This window comes from Suillus subaureus (genome assembly GCF_016647635.1).
Source record: "Suillus subaureus strain MN1 chromosome Unknown BJ212scaffold_58, whole genome shotgun sequence".
Lineage (NCBI taxonomy): Eukaryota > Fungi > Basidiomycota > Agaricomycetes > Boletales > Suillaceae > Suillus > Suillus subaureus.
The window spans coordinates 142,535-157,311 of NW_024538614.1; the positions used below are offsets into that span (position 1 = coordinate 142,535).

A 14,777-nucleotide genomic window follows, 5' to 3' on the forward strand; every position below is an offset into this window, starting at 1 on the left:
CTCAAATACTTTGACAAAAATAATTTCAGACACCGGAAATAGAACAGTAACTGCTATATTTAGATCACAAATCACCATGGCATGTTGCTTCCACGCTTGCCTGCGCTTACCTCTAAATTACATATACCCAGTGAATTCAAAGCTGACTTGCCTGTGTGATTTTCTCTATAGGATCATGGTGTTCAGGCTGAAGGGCCGTGAGCCGTTATACGTTATGGTCCCAGGTGGTACTTGGTTAGAGCTCATCTAATCACTCAGCTATGATGAAGTATTCCAGATCAGCGAGCTGGTGACTCCAGTGTTGCATCATACTCATCGTCATTACACCAGTCCGACAAGAAATGCCATGTGCGTCATTCTTACTAGTACTCCTTTCCTCTTACGAGCCCCTATAAAAAGTGGGTCTTTATACCGTTCCACTCCCCCTAACCATCATGTCAACTTCACATCAACACACCATGGACAAATTATCTTCTGTTATTGCTGCTCTCGACGCAGGCAAGCTCCCCACCCAGAAGCAGGTGGATACCGCAATCGATTGGACACTCCACAATATCGTCGTGAAGGTTGAATCTCCTGATACGGGGAAGCTCAGCGAGCCAGGCAAAATTCTTGCACGCGGCATACAAGACCTTCTCATCGCGTACAAGAAACTCGGGGACAACAAAAATCGTGAGCCTATCTCAACGTCCCTCAAAGTTAACATCTAATCGCGGTACAGATGACAGCCTCTTGCAACAAGTCCTCTGGCACCTCTCAGAGGGAGATTTTGCAGACACGCGTGTAGAGGCAATTGATGCGGATGAGGCTTTCGTCGATCTCCAATCCATCCGCTCTGCCATCCACACACTTATACACATCCTTTGGACCAACGTCAGCGGTGAAGGAAGTGTCCTCCTGAATGACTTTGCGTCCTTTACCCGTCTCGCCATGGCTGACCTCGCAGGGGCCATTGAATCCGGAGCTACTTTTACTAAGGAAAGTCTACGCGAGTTCGACACTCAAGTGCAGCAGGGTGATCGGGATAACCTGGGGCGGAAGCGAAAGACCCCGGAAGAAATTGAACAAGAGCGCCAAGAAGATACGAAGGCCAAATTCGAGAAGACAATGGATACTACGAAAGAGACCGGATCCAAGGCTATAGGCGTCGGGCAGGAGGTGAAAGCATCCGCTGAAGAAATGGTTGAGCGCACAAGTATTCGCCTGCAGGAGACTTATTATAATGTTCGTTTCTTCTTCTTTTGTCAGACCTTGCGGTGCTGACAATGTTTCATGCAGATCTGTGAACGTGCGCAGAAGGACGAGAACTACCACCACGCACTCTCCACACTTTTCAACACTGTGTCGAAGTGGATTAACAAGTCTCTTGATACTGCCGATGACATTAACCAGTCTACTTCGCTTGAGTCCTTCATTGACGATCCATCCAAAGATAAGCATGTCCTCAAAGCTCTTCGTGGCATTAGCACTCTCGTTGAGCGCGCCGCTGGTGGCAAGTCCTTGGATGACGTCTTTGCCAAGGCCCGCCTGTGCGCCGTACACGTCAGGAATAATGAAGACCTAAAGAGGTGGTTCAACGATTTCTTCGCCCACGTTCGGAAGAGCCTAGACAAGCTTGGCTATGCACGATCAGAAGAAGCTCATCACACGCACCAACGGCTCAGCGAGCGCTGGAAGCAGCTTCTCGACCAAGATTCAGATGCGGGGCGCAAGTGGAAAGAGGATGTGCGAGCTCTCAGGCATGAACTTCGTGATTTCCAGCAGGCGATCGCAAGGGATGCAGACTTGCAGCGCGTGCGGAAGGCTCATGCTACGTTTGGTAAAGACTTGGCCCAAAGCGTTGGCATGGGTGGACAGATTGGCATGCAGTTTGCCCTCGATCAGGCCTCGTGGTTCTGGCAGGACGTGTTCAACGTCTATGCGTCACGCCTCTTGCGCATTATCAAGGATATTCCGATTCCAAGGTAAGTTCCTGAGTCAACCGCGCATTTTCAGCATCCGCTGACGAGCCTGATAGAACCGAGTATGTTGATAACGAGATCGAATTTGTGCTCGAGAATCTCGACATCTCATCGTTAAGCTTGCTTCCTGGGCACGTCTACATCCGCAACATCACTGACGTCGACATCACCGCTCCTGCCGGGTCGCAGTCAACCACCGCCGCCATTGGTACACTCACGCACATCCGGATGCAAGCAGTCCAGCTCGCGCTCAAGGAAGTCTCATTCTTCTACAGGGATAAGGTTGCTACCATTGGACCCAAGGACTTCAGAGGCCTCATGGAGTTCAGTCTCCCACAAAAGGGCATTGACATCGATCTCAAGTTCCGCTTGATCCCAAACACGCCCCAAGGTCTCAAGGAGCGCGAGCATCTTGGACGGTTCTTCAAGATCGAGCGCATCGAGGTGAATGTGGCGGAAGATATCGACATGCAAGTTAAGCAGTCCAACCACCCTATCCTTGCATCTGTCTTCAGGCCTATCATCATGCTTCAGTTCCGCCAGGCGATCTCACGCACTCTGGAGGAGCAGATCCGGGGATTGTTCGATACTGCCGATGCTCTGGCGTTTGATATTGGGCGGCGCTCAGAGGTGTTCAGGGATGCTGGACTTGGAACTACGTCGGCTGTCGTTGCTGCAATGTGGAGCGAGATAGGGAAGCTCCGGCGGATGGAGGGCGGCTTGCTGTCTGGTTGGAGAGCAACTGGAACAGGAGTTGTCAAGGACGATTTAGGCGGCAATGCAAAGATTGCGATGGGCGCGGAACCACAGATTCTTCCGGGGGAGAAGAGAGGTCCTCTGGGAACTCATGCAGAGCCGCTTGCAGAAAGGATCCCGGGTGTGGATGTCGGAGGTGCCCTGGAAGGTGCGACGACTGCCGTTGAACGAGTAGAGCAGGCCGGGAAGGAAGGCCTGAAGCAGGTGCGGAGTTTCAAGCAAAGCGTTGAGCACAAGAAGAGGGAGGAGGTGGAGCGGAGGGGATGGCAGAGCCCAGCATTCAATATCTAATCATCGATGGTTGTATGCTTCTCATTTTTCTCGGTCTTTATCACGATGTTCACAAGTAGTACATGAATAAACGGACAGGTGTACAAGATGTGGGATGATCGACTATTCCCGTTTCCTCTTGAGGTTACCACGAGCGTTTGTACCCTGTATAGCACACAACGGTCCCTTCTCGAGTGTCTTGTGTTCTGTAGTATCGAATTCTATCCCTAGATCTTCGAGGAGCATCTCGGCCTCTTGAGGTGGGTGTGAATCTGTCGCAAGCTGCCAAAAACTACCCTGGTAATTAGCAACGAGACTGGATGCATTGAATGCGTTGATGGTCTAGAAGGGTCAGTGGGTGGGCAAAGAACTGACGTCATGAAGACTTTTCTTCGGCGAATCCATTCCGCTCGCCATTTTGCCCAGTCGGCATCGATCTTGACGAGCTCCTCAGCAGAAATGAGCGGTGCACCAGAGCGGAGCGGGACGAGTCTGTCGGTGAGTTGCATTATCTTTGTTGGGACAAAAGCATGTCATATTGGTTCATTCAAAACAAGTGAGAGTGATGTACTTACTCCCATTTTTGTGCTCGCAATCTGCGCCTCGAGTTCTTCGTCCGTTGGACAATTTTTGAGTTTTGACAGTTCTTTCGCGATTGAGATTAGACAAGAGTGTGTTGTTTAGGGCTTACCTGCTGTTATAGCCTTTACCTCTACTGCAAGTACGTTGTTATTGTCCTCGACCGTCTTGCACTCAACCTCGAGTTCTGTAAGCTTGTCAGCAGGAACCGCATCGATGCTGGCTTGATTGGCGACGAAGAAGCTCGTTTTCCCTCGATAGGTCGTAAATGCAAGAAACTCTCTTGCTTGTAAAGCTATACGCACCATACGTTTTCTGCACGATCTCCCCCTTTTCTGCTAGAGCGACGAGGATCTTCTGCGTTGCAGCCTTCGGTACTGCACCTTTCAGGTTGGCAGCGACATCTACAGCACCAAAGGGACGGTTCATCTGTTGCATATCATGTCAGTATAGCGCATATATGCGCCTTTTTCTAGGTCACTCTTTTCAGATACTGCAATATTGCATCTTCGGCTAAATGCGAAATGAGAAAGACATGAAAGAGTAGCAATTGGGTCTCAGGCCTCACCTTCTTGGCCTTTGAGGACCTTTACATCTGAGTTTTTCGCTTTGCTTGCCATTATCAGTGTGAAAGCGATGTCGATGGTGGGTAGATGGACGCGCCGAGATATTTGTACGCGCCTTGGAATCACGTGCGACGAAAGTCGAATCCTGTGATTGTCCGTTTCCGTTTCGGCTTTGCTTCGGGTGATAGCCATCCTCCGCTCCCTACATGAGTGTGTCATCTAGTACATAGCAATAGCTGGGGGTATTCATGAGTTCTACTGTCTCTCACCAGCGAGACACACGTTCACTCGACTATGCTATTCGATCTGGAATTGCTGGTGGCTTGGCAGGATGCATCGTATGCTTCGTTTTTCTTACGGTTTCTGCGGTCAATTGACCGCAGCGTCTATAGGCGAAAACAGCAGTGGCCCCCCTTGACAGAGTCAAGATTCTCTTCCAAGCCTCAAACCCTGATTTCCAAAAGTATGCTGGTATGTATACGTGACAGCGTATCTCCGCATTTGCCTCCAGACTGACTTTACACCCTCAAAGGAACCTGGACTGGAGCTTATCGAGCCGGACTCGCAATATACAGAGATGGAGGTGCCAGAGGATTACTTCAAGGCCACTCTGCGACTCTTTTGCGCATATTTCCGTACGCAGCCATAAAGTTTATGGTCTATGACCAATGGAGAGCGGTACGTCCACCATTCTACTGGTGTGCACACTTACTTACTGTGCAATTCAGCTTTTGATACCGATTAGGGATAAAGAAACGAATCTTAGACGGTTTACTGCTGGTGCTCTTGCAGGTGAGCCGGGCCCTCACTCATGTCCTTTCATTCAATCGCATTCGCCGCAGGCATGACCTCCGTTACTTTCACCTATCCACTCGAGTTGGTCCGCGTACGCATGGCGTTCCATAGTCGACCGTCTACTCATTCTGCCGGCCAAACGCGTCCGTCCTTCCTCAGTGCAATGCGCGTCATATATAACGAAGGTTCCACGCCTTCCCCTGCAACGCTGGCCACAACGACGCAAGTCTTTGAGCGCTTTCCCGTTTTCAAATTTTACCGTGGCTTCACCGTGACCATGGTGGGCATGATTCCCTACGCTGGCACGGCATTTCTCACTTGGGATTTCTTGCGGGCGCATTTCTTCCCAGTCATAGATGACCACTCCAAGCGACCTCACCCCTTGGCAAATCTCGCCATTGGTGCTGTTTCCGGTGCAATTTCGCAAACTGTGTCATATCCCTTTGAGGTCGTTCGTCGGCGAATGCAAGTTGGAGGTTTGACTAGACCAGATAGGTGGCTACGGTGGGGAGAGACCGTGCGTGCTGTGTACGCCAGTGGAGGGTGGAGAGGTTTCTATGTCGGATTAGGAATAGGTTACTTAAAGATCATACCCATGACTGCCATCAGTTTCGCCGTTTGGCAAGGAGGCAAAGGTCTGTTGGGTGTTTAGATCTACTCAGCCTATTCGTCTGTCAAAAAAATCACATTTTTCCGTGTAAACATTGAAAAACTAGTGCCTTCATGGCGAAAAAACGCGAACTTTGTGTAAGCACGCCAGCGTACCAGTTCCCATATTCTACATGAATGCTGTCCCGCGATACTGAAACACAAGTTATTTGTATCACTTCCTTTTGGCGTAACAGTTAAGCGAACGGCAGTGTTGACTTAGTTATACTATCAGGTAATGACATCGAACGAATAACACACAAATCAAACTACATGGGGGCGAAAGCAAGGCTACAGATAGGTAGGTAAAAATACACGGAACTCATGAAGACTCGGGGTGAGCGACAGCACCTCGTCCCCTTCCTCGGTAACCTCTTCCTCTCCCGCGATCAAGATGCGGCACAACCCCTCGTCCTCGCAAACCACCTCTGGGATGTAGATGATAAGGGCGATGAACCGCACCGCCTCTGCTTGGTGCACCATTGTCATGAGAGGGAGGTTGGTTGCTAGCGTTCACGGCAAGTTGCGATGTCGATCCAGAAGCTTCGCCTCCCGAGGTGCCTTCTGCTGTTGGTGCAGGACGACCGTTTGTTGTGGGTCCACCACGTCCATTTAGTGGTCCTGAGTGGCCGTTGAAAGGAGGGCCTCCACGAGCACGAGTAACATGCCATCCACGACCCCGGTTCGGATTGGCCATAATTGCTACGGGTGGTTGGTGTTGGCTGAGCGGAAGTCAGTACTGTATACAACCAGCGAGTACAAGAACTTCACCTCTGTGCAGCAGAGCGGAATCCAGCAACAGCTTGATGCCCAGGGGCAGGTTGGATGGCTGGATACGGGCCAATTCGAGGTTTGAAAGGAACACTCGGACGAGGAGGATAAGTTGACCCAGGGGAGGTGGAAGCGATGAATTGGGGGTGGCTTAGGTTTAGGCATGAATTGAACTCCACAGTCGAACCTCGATACTGAGAACATCTACAAATCACAAGTTTAAGTGTCTCAGGCCAGAAAAAGCGTTCCCACTAACCTGTTCCCAAGCGTCGTACCAGATATAAATGGCACATCCCACACGACATCCATCGACTTTGTGTTCAACCCAACAACGACACCCTTCGCAGACAACGGCACTCCACCTGAATCTTGAACCATAGTAACCCTGTCTCCCAAGGCAAAGTGCTGGTTCTGGAGTCGATAAATAGCGTGTGATGGTTTCAGAACTGCGTGGCGAGGGATGTTCTTCACAATGGCTTTCTTGATTGTCGCTTTGGACCTGTTCTTATTGATGTCATCGGCAACCTGTTCGATTTCTTCGACAGTGCTCTAAAGGCAGCTTTGAGTGAAATATGACTCAGGATAAACGATGATTCTGATATACCTTCGCTAGGTTGTCCGAGAAGAGGGAAACTGGTTCAAGATCTCGGACCCCCTTCGATTTGAGCCACGACTTTACTTCCTTAACCCTGACATCAGCGTGAGAGTCAAAGATGTCCGTAGCGCGGACCATATCTATCATCCTGGAGATGAGATCAAGGTATTGTTAGGCTAGTCCAACAGCTTACCGTCGCCCCCTTGGTCCAGAATCGCGAAAATTTCTGGGAATTTTTCCTGTAAAGGACTGAGTTCAGATTCAGGTGCGATTTAGATGGGGCTAACCTTATATTCATAAATGAGGTCAACTGCCTTCTCGCTAAATTCCCAATAGCGACCAGCCTTCCGCGAGTAGTCAATAACCCTTAAGCTCTTGGCCTCGAACTTGATGCTTAGTCCAAGATTGTTCTTTTGATGATCGGAGGTGAGAACCATGAAGCTCGATGTGATCTTGGAGAGCGCTCTGGGTGACATTCCGATTGCGGGAGCTGCTTTGAACGACGGTGAATAATGCGAGGAAACACGACTGTCAACAATAGTCTTGAACTTCTTAATATCCATCTTATCTGAAGGGAAGAACTACGAGGTCATTTAGAAAGATAAATCGTGGTAGAGCATTGCGACATACTGCCAAGACAACAGACAAAGCGCTGTCGGTAGCTGAAGACACCTGGGCAGCCACACCATACGCGTGTTCGCCCAGGAAGAAAATATTCGTTCCATCAGGAAATTCCTCCGATAGAGGTGGAGCATCCTTCTCGAGGAACCTGGGATCTTCAGATGCAACTTCTGAGATGACCATCTGGACGGCTTGTTCAAGTTCTTTTTCGGGTCCTTCGTAATCCTTAACCAATGCGCCTGATTCTAAGCGTTTCAAACCTGCATGAATGTATAAGAACGAACGATCATAAAGTACCATCACGCACCTTTTAGCGGACGGACGTGCACTAGGACATCGACGTCACCAGTGATCACTCCGCATTTCTTTGAATATACCGACTCAATCCGCTCAGCTTTGCCCTTCCAATGACTCAGGCCCTGGTTGAAATGCGGATTGGAAACGACCTTTGCCGGTGTACCAGGCACGACTACCAACTTCTCGTATTTGAACATCGAATCGGATACGGCGGTCACTAGTCCCTCCTGCAAGAAGGGCCAACCGACGAAAGTGCGTTTGCCAACCATTTCCTTGGCAATATCCTCTACCTTGCGGTTTTCGTGAGGATTTTGTATGTGAACTACCATTGACTTGTTGCGGCTTTCGGAACCGTGTACGTTGACACCGTGAAATCCTAGTTGCGCTGTGTGAGGTAATGTATCCAGCGAGGGGAATCCAGCGAGGGCTTTTGCACCGAGGCATACACCTTCGCATAGTCCAGGCACGAGATGGAGTCCGTCAAGGGTTGGTAGGTCGAAGGGTTCCATCTTGCATGTGCAACGATATATGGGAGGGAAGAAGTCTGGCAACGATGAAGGATAGACTGTGGACTCTCCAGGATTGAAGAGAAATTTGGTACTGGTTCCGAAGCCGTTGCGGCGGCGTTCTTCTGGAGTCAACCTATGCTCTCGGGCTGCACACATGGAACGATGATGAACTACAGCCGAAAAGCAGAACTTGCCACTCACATTGCATTGCTCGTAACAGCCGCTGCTCATCAATGAAGGGAATCTTAACGATCGCTTCCCATTCTTGCTTCTTCCCATTTAGGTCTTGCTCGAATTCGAGGGGGTAGAAGTCCAATATCGGCGAATTTGGATCGTACATCAGGTCCTATGGGTGATTAGTCTAATGCATGATATAGGCCACTGAACGTACTTGATATGCTATCGGAATATGATCCATGCTTGCGGACGGGAGGACGCCCATCAATTGTTCGAAAGGATGGAAAGGTTTACCCAACTCGAATGCGAACGACATGTCGCCAAGACCACGCAAATCTTGAAGAAAATGTGAACGCAGCGCAATGAGGATAGGGAATGCAAAAAGTACCAGATATCCGTGGTGCGTAATGGTAATTGTAAAACCAGCCCCAGGAGGCTATCCCACTGTAATAGTAGTGCATAACCCATTGTAGGCCCTCTGCGTAGCGGTATATCAAGTCGTGCATCTTTTGGGGGTCGTCATAGGAGATCCCAAGTTTCTCCTGCCGTACAAACAGTTGGTCTGGCGAATAGTATACGAGGCGGGAACGCACCTTGTAATATCCTCTCTTCCATTCCGCCATTTTGTCATTGATGGATTGTTCATGTCGAGCGTCAAAACCCCCACCTTCCTCATCATCCATCACAGGGGCCTTGTCGAATTTCTTCAACACTCGATCTACTGCAGCCCTACCTTCTTCATCTTCCTCGTCCACGTCTTCCCACTCGCCCTCACTATTCCCGTCTCCGTTAGCTTGCTCGGGATCAGGTTCTGCTAAGGGTTCGTCCAAAACTCCGGGGAGTCGCCATGTGACAAGATTCTGGTCTTCCTCATCGTACTCATCCCAAGAAACAGACAGATGTAACTCCTCCGCCAGGGTACTGATGAACTTCCGTTCCCGAGCGGGAAACGTATTAGGCATTGTCAGTGCTGCAGTTCGGTACTGTGACGATTTCCTGCGATTCTGCAAGACAAACTGCTGTACTTGATTGAAGATGTCTCGTTGAGGGCGCGTAAGAACTAACATGAATTAATTGTTGGTTGTCCACAGGAAGAGTGGAGAACTGTACCAAGCTTAGCATGCTTGCGCGCAAGTTCCATTTCTTGGACGTGTTTGTCCCGCTTTCCCTTGAACCAATTCGAGTCAGCGTACTCTTTCTCGAAGATCTCTCGCTCCCATATAGTCATTTCGTCTAGGACGACCTGCAGTCGCTTGGTATTGATGACCCCGCCCTCGTTCATGTAACCATCTGAAACAGTGAGTCGATGTGCGAAAGAATGAAGTTCAGGACTTACCCAGCGACGGTAAAACTTTCTTGTACACATCAAACAGGCGCTCCAGTCCGTTCTCGTGGATATGTAAATCTGGAAGATTAGGTAGAAAATCATTCCCGACGAAGACGGCCAGGAGAATGAAGTCATCGATGACTCGCTCTAAGCTGTAATCGAATGCGAGAATGTCTTCTATATCACGAAATTCAAGGTCCAGGTATTCACGCATCAACGAGAGATGAAGAAGGTAGAAGTTGAGGTTCTCCAGACTTGCGCTGGCGTTCAGTTTATCTGCCTAGCACAAAAACTACAAAATACCTGATGTTGCCCTTCTTCTTCGCGGCAGGTCCGAACTTTACTTCCTCTCGCAAGAGACAGAAGTGTGGATCATGACTCAGAAGGCCAAGCATGATGAGATCGGCATCAAGACCGTACAGACAATGCCGCACGTTCGGGTTATAATCAGGTTGGGCTCTCGATAGCCGAATGTATTCCATGATCTTGTGTTCACCTTCACCCGGTACTTCGTGACCGGACAATACAACTTGCACGCCACGCCAATTAGCATCTTCGGTAATCTTCTTGTTGACAAAGTAGCGTAGCTGCGCAGATAGCCTGACCATAAAAGGGGTACCTAAGACGAAATAAATGATATGATGCCATATGAAACGACACGGAACACACCTGGCGTAATGCAATTACTATCAAACGCTTTCTCATCTGGTAGTTTTTCTCCTTTCGACTCTGCCTTCTCTCTGACTTCCTTCGCTTCCTTGGCAGTGCGAAACCGTCGACTTCGTTGCTGATTCATTTTTGCCCGCGGAGCCACGCCGTCTACTGCCATAAAGAAAAGTTTCTTTGGCTTTATCTTACCAAACAACAGGTCCACGTATGCAAATATTGCAGTGAATATTTGCTCTTCCGACACCCTAAAGTGCGCATCTTCATCATTTGGATGCGAGCCTAAAATGAAAGCTGAACACGCCAGTCTGCGTTGCATCTCAAATAATTAATCACAGTTATGAATGATTCCATTGAAGTCGAGATATAGATTATCTATTTGAAGGCCTCAGCGCGAGAACATAGAGTCAGTATGATAGCTCACCAAATTCTGGAATCTTGTTCTCTTCGATCAACTGGGAGGTAAGTGGGTACCGTTCACTGTCGATAAATCAGCTTCTATGGTCAAATGACAAACTCCTGGCTCACGAGATATAACGGAAAAACTGCGGTACGACATTTAGCTCCCCTGCGTATACATCTCACAAATAAAGGAAGCGCGAACCTTGGGGATTCCTAGAAATCGGAAAAATGTGAGCATGCTTATAGAAATCTTAGTAAATAGACATACCCATAGCAAAGAAGGCAAGAGTACACTGGATACTGAGAATAAGTATGAGGGTTGAGATGAGGAAGCTTCTTACATAAGCACCGCTGGTACTTTTGTTGAACTTTATCAACTTGCCACTGGCATGTACTAACCTATAGTACTACGGACGCCAGTTGTCGAGGGCTCAGAGCGCTCAAATCTCCCATTTTTCACTCAGCCATGCAGGGCTAATGGCGATCATTAATAACGCTCCTCGAAGGTTCCTTGCGGCGCTTCTTGTCAGATGACGGCCAATCCGAATCTCATAGTCACCGAGTACTTCTAGGGCCTTCAATAGCGCCCAAACAAGTTATCTACCAGTGCTGACTTCCATTTTCTCCTTTCTAAGAGACATCGGCGCTGCAGTTACAAAGTGATGAATCCCAGTCCTCGTACGAATCCAGAGACTTTAGCCAGAGCGACTCCGACAGCCTTAGCATGGCTGTCGTAGCCTCCATAGTTCTAATTCTGGAGCTTGCAGCGTGCGAATGAATCTAGCACCAGCCCACCTTGGGCCCCTGTTAACAGGCATCACCACATTGGAAATGCTAGTACTACTACGAAATTGTGGTGCTTATGAGCTTGTGAGTTCCTTTTATCAACATTGATCGACCCTATTCAATAATTAAGAATGGTCTGATTACGGGGTTAACTAGCTCCACCAAAGCTTCAAATACCAGCTATGCCTTGATCATTCTTGGGCCACATGTCTAAATTCCATCTGCGTACCCCTTATATTAACTAACTATTCGAACATGAATCGTACACTTATTGGCAAATGTTTGAGACTCCAAATGTGCATGTAAAGATGATCCTGAAACCTCCACATATCTCTTCATTTATGGTACCCTACAAAAACGCAAGTAAATCCTTGACATGCAACCGATTAAGCACACCGCAGGCCGTTTGCAGGATACAAAAGTCCCCATCACTCATCCTAGCAGTATTCGAAATGCCGACTGCATGATAGTTTTGGTTCAGTGCGTTTCGCATTCAATGGTTTCCATCAGGGTTCCACTACTACTTGTACAGGCTGGTATTTGCTAGAAATGCGAAGTTTCCCACGGGTGCTTAATTTTTATTGCTTCAACTCAGATCATCAAGCTTATCAGCAAAAGATCTCGACGGTCTTCCTCGACAGAAATTGTGCCCTTACGTGTCATTTTCCGTCAAGTTCACTTTGAGAGTCACCAATCATAAAACATGGCCGAAATACACGATCAGTTCGATACCATCCTTATTCTTGACTTCGGTTCACAGGTTCGAGATCTGTGTTTTAACTCAAATCGTCTCGTATATTGACCATTAGTGTCGGTTTAGTACAGTCACCTCATAACAAGGAGATGCCGCGAATTGAACGTATACGCAGAGCTTATGCCTTGTACATCAAAGCTAGCAGATCTCAAATTCAAGCCCAAAGGTTCGCTCATGTGATGCAACGGGAAACGCGTTTCTGACGCAAAATTCCAGGGATCATCCTCTCCGGATCTCCATACTCTGTGTACGACGACGATGCACCTCACGCAGACCCCGGTATCTACACTCTGGGTGTCCCCATCCTTGGTATCTGCTATGGCCTCCAGGTCTAGTTTTCTCGAGCATCTTGGTGGACACTAACTCATACGAGATCCAGGAGATCTGCTGGAATCACAAGGGACAGGTAGCAAAATGCGATCATCGCGAATACGGGCTTGCAGAAGTTCAGATTAGCAGGTCCAGTGAATCGGGAAACTCTGTCGATGCCCTGTTTGAAGGTCTCGGCGATCAGATGCAGGTGCGTGTTTTCGTTTCATCTGTTGAAAGCCAACTTGACTTTTGATAAGGTCTGGATGTCACACGGCGATCAACTGTCTGTTATGCCTCCCGACTTCCACGTTATCGGACGGACGAGCACCGCTCCCTATGCCGCCATTGCACATAACTCCAAGTCGCTCTATGGCATCCAGTTCCACCCAGAGGTAACACATTCCCCGCAAGGAAAGCAGCTCATTGGTCGATTTGTGCTGAATATATGCAAATGCCGACCGAACTGGACAATGGTGAAGTAATTACTGCGTTGCGTTTATTGTCATGCTCACTGCGATTACAGGAGGAATTTATTGGCAAGGAGATCGTCCGCATCCGCGATATATGTGGTCCGAAAGGCCGTGTGATCGGCGCAGTCAGCGGAGGCGTTGACAGCACTGTTGCTGCCAAGTTAATGCACGAGGCAATCGGCGACAGGTGCGCCCCGCGTTCTTTTCATAACTTATGTCTTACTCGCGTATCAGATTCCACGCCATCATGGTGGACAACGGCGTGCTTCGTCTGAACGAAGCACAACAAGTCAACGACATGTTGAACAAAGATCTGGGCGTCAACCTGACTGTAGTGGATGCTTCTGAGCTCTTCCTCTCCCGACTTGATGGTGTCGAGGATCCGGAACAGAAACGTAAAATTATCGGAAATACGTTCATCAACGTCTTCGAGACAGAAGCAGCGAAGATCGAGGAAGCTGCCGAGAAGGAAGAGAACGGAGCACAGGCAAAAGGGAAGATCGAATGGCTGTTGCAAGGAACCCTATATCCAGATGTCATCGAGAGCGTCAGCTTTAAGGGTCCTAGTGCGACCATAAAGACACATCACAATGTCGGTGGGCTTCTCAAGGACATGAAATTGAAGTTAATCGAACCCCTACGCGAGCTCTTCAAAGGTCTGGTTAATGGAATCTTATATTATCGATTGCACTGACTGTTCTATATAGATGAAGTCCGTGCGCTTGGAAGGCTCCTGTCGATACCAGCACCTTTGGTTCAACGTCATCCTTTCCCCGGTCCTGGTCTGGCTATTCGGATTTTGGGTCCTGTCACACGCGAACAAGTGAAGATCCTGCAACAAGCGGATCATATCTATATCGAAGAGATTCGCAAGGCCAATCTCTACAATCAAATCAGCCAGGCCATGGCCATCTTGCTTCCTGTGAAAGCTGTCGGCGTGATGGGTGACAAGCGCACATATGAGCAGGTTTGGAGGATGATATTCTCTCTTGTTCACTACCTCAACCTATTTTACAGGTAATCGCTCTGAGGGCGGTGACGTCGGAAGACTTCATGACTGCGGATTGGTAGGCTTTGTCTTACTTTTTAGTCTTGTTCAATGCTAACTTGACTTTTCAGGTATGTGTTCCCTCCAGAAGTCTTGCGTCGGATATCGTCCCGCATCACGAACGAAGTGAATGGGATCAATCGTGTCACTTATGATATATCTTCTAAACCTCCTGCTGTAAGTCCTGTCGCTTCGTCTCACCAGAGTCAAGCTTGATTTCATTTTTTAGACTGTGGAGTGGCTATGATTGCTGACAACACGACGTGAATACGCAAAATAATAATATAGAAACTGATAGCATACATGATGGGGTTTATTTAGGAATAAACTTACGAATATGCGGAGGGTAGTACATACTAGAAAAGTCTACATTCATTAATCGGTAAGCAGTACTAGTGTCACGGTAGAGGGTACCAATTATTGGATTTCAACAATGTTTGTCTGTTTGCCTTTGTTGCGGCCGGGGA

General features: G+C 48.5%; 5 protein-coding genes across 5 annotated transcripts; 3 read left to right on the top strand and 2 right to left on the bottom strand.

The window, feature by feature from the left end:
• Positions 1 to 458: 458 nt before the first annotated feature.
• On the top strand, positions 459 to 3,008 carry BJ212DRAFT_1284367 (uncharacterized protein; the record flags this gene model as incomplete). Its single annotated transcript, XM_041331814.1, has 4 exons — positions 459 to 672; positions 722 to 1,224; positions 1,279 to 1,964; positions 2,018 to 3,008. The coding sequence occupies 4 exons, from the start codon at positions 459 to 461 to the stop codon at positions 3,006 to 3,008; spliced, it is 2,394 nt and encodes a 797-aa protein (XP_041186941.1).
• Positions 3,009 to 3,110: 102 nt separating this feature from the next.
• On the bottom strand, positions 3,111 to 4,237 carry BJ212DRAFT_1591010 (TBPIP-domain-containing protein; the record flags this gene model as incomplete). Its single annotated transcript, XM_041342505.1, has 7 exons — positions 4,135 to 4,237; positions 4,048 to 4,079; positions 3,872 to 3,995; positions 3,679 to 3,819; positions 3,563 to 3,633; positions 3,363 to 3,499; positions 3,111 to 3,303 (listed from the first exon to the last, which is right to left on the bottom strand). Exons 1-7 carry the CDS (start codon positions 4,184 to 4,186, stop codon positions 3,111 to 3,113), a joined length of 750 nt encoding a protein of 249 aa, XP_041186942.1. The 5' UTR covers positions 4,187 to 4,237.
• Positions 4,238 to 5,579, top strand: BJ212DRAFT_1591011 (mitochondrial carrier domain-containing protein; the record flags this gene model as incomplete). Its single annotated transcript, XM_041342506.1, has 5 exons — positions 4,238 to 4,470; positions 4,525 to 4,603; positions 4,665 to 4,810; positions 4,861 to 4,924; positions 4,975 to 5,579. The coding sequence occupies exons 1-5, from the start codon at positions 4,381 to 4,383 to the stop codon at positions 5,577 to 5,579; spliced, it is 984 nt and encodes a 327-aa protein (XP_041186943.1). The 5' UTR covers positions 4,238 to 4,380.
• Positions 5,580 to 5,866: 287 nt separating this feature from the next.
• Positions 5,867 to 11,212, bottom strand: BJ212DRAFT_1304313 (exonuclease II; the record flags this gene model as incomplete). The annotated part of the gene is made up of 20 exons (XM_041333568.1): positions 5,867 to 6,003; positions 6,038 to 6,297; positions 6,347 to 6,550; positions 6,603 to 6,895; positions 6,951 to 7,081; positions 7,135 to 7,180; positions 7,229 to 7,522; positions 7,572 to 7,822; positions 7,870 to 8,514; positions 8,570 to 8,714; positions 8,760 to 8,881; positions 8,934 to 9,087; positions 9,139 to 9,605; positions 9,656 to 9,835; positions 9,882 to 10,132; positions 10,176 to 10,491; positions 10,542 to 10,832; positions 10,963 to 10,993; positions 11,143 to 11,153; positions 11,209 to 11,212. 20 exons carry the CDS (start codon positions 11,210 to 11,212, stop codon positions 5,867 to 5,869), a joined length of 4,233 nt encoding a protein of 1,410 aa, XP_041186944.1.
• Positions 11,213 to 12,300: 1,088 nt separating this feature from the next.
• Positions 12,301 to 14,761, top strand: BJ212DRAFT_1394099 (GMP synthase). The gene is made up of 11 exons (XM_041337134.1): positions 12,301 to 12,486; positions 12,547 to 12,646; positions 12,697 to 12,809; positions 12,860 to 13,000; positions 13,050 to 13,265; positions 13,316 to 13,449; positions 13,497 to 13,918; positions 13,970 to 14,229; positions 14,280 to 14,329; positions 14,382 to 14,487; positions 14,540 to 14,761. Exons 1-11 carry the CDS (start codon positions 12,430 to 12,432, stop codon positions 14,555 to 14,557), a joined length of 1,617 nt encoding a protein of 538 aa, XP_041186945.1. The 5' UTR covers positions 12,301 to 12,429; the 3' UTR covers positions 14,558 to 14,761.
• The last annotated feature ends 16 nt before the right edge of the window (positions 14,762 to 14,777 follow it).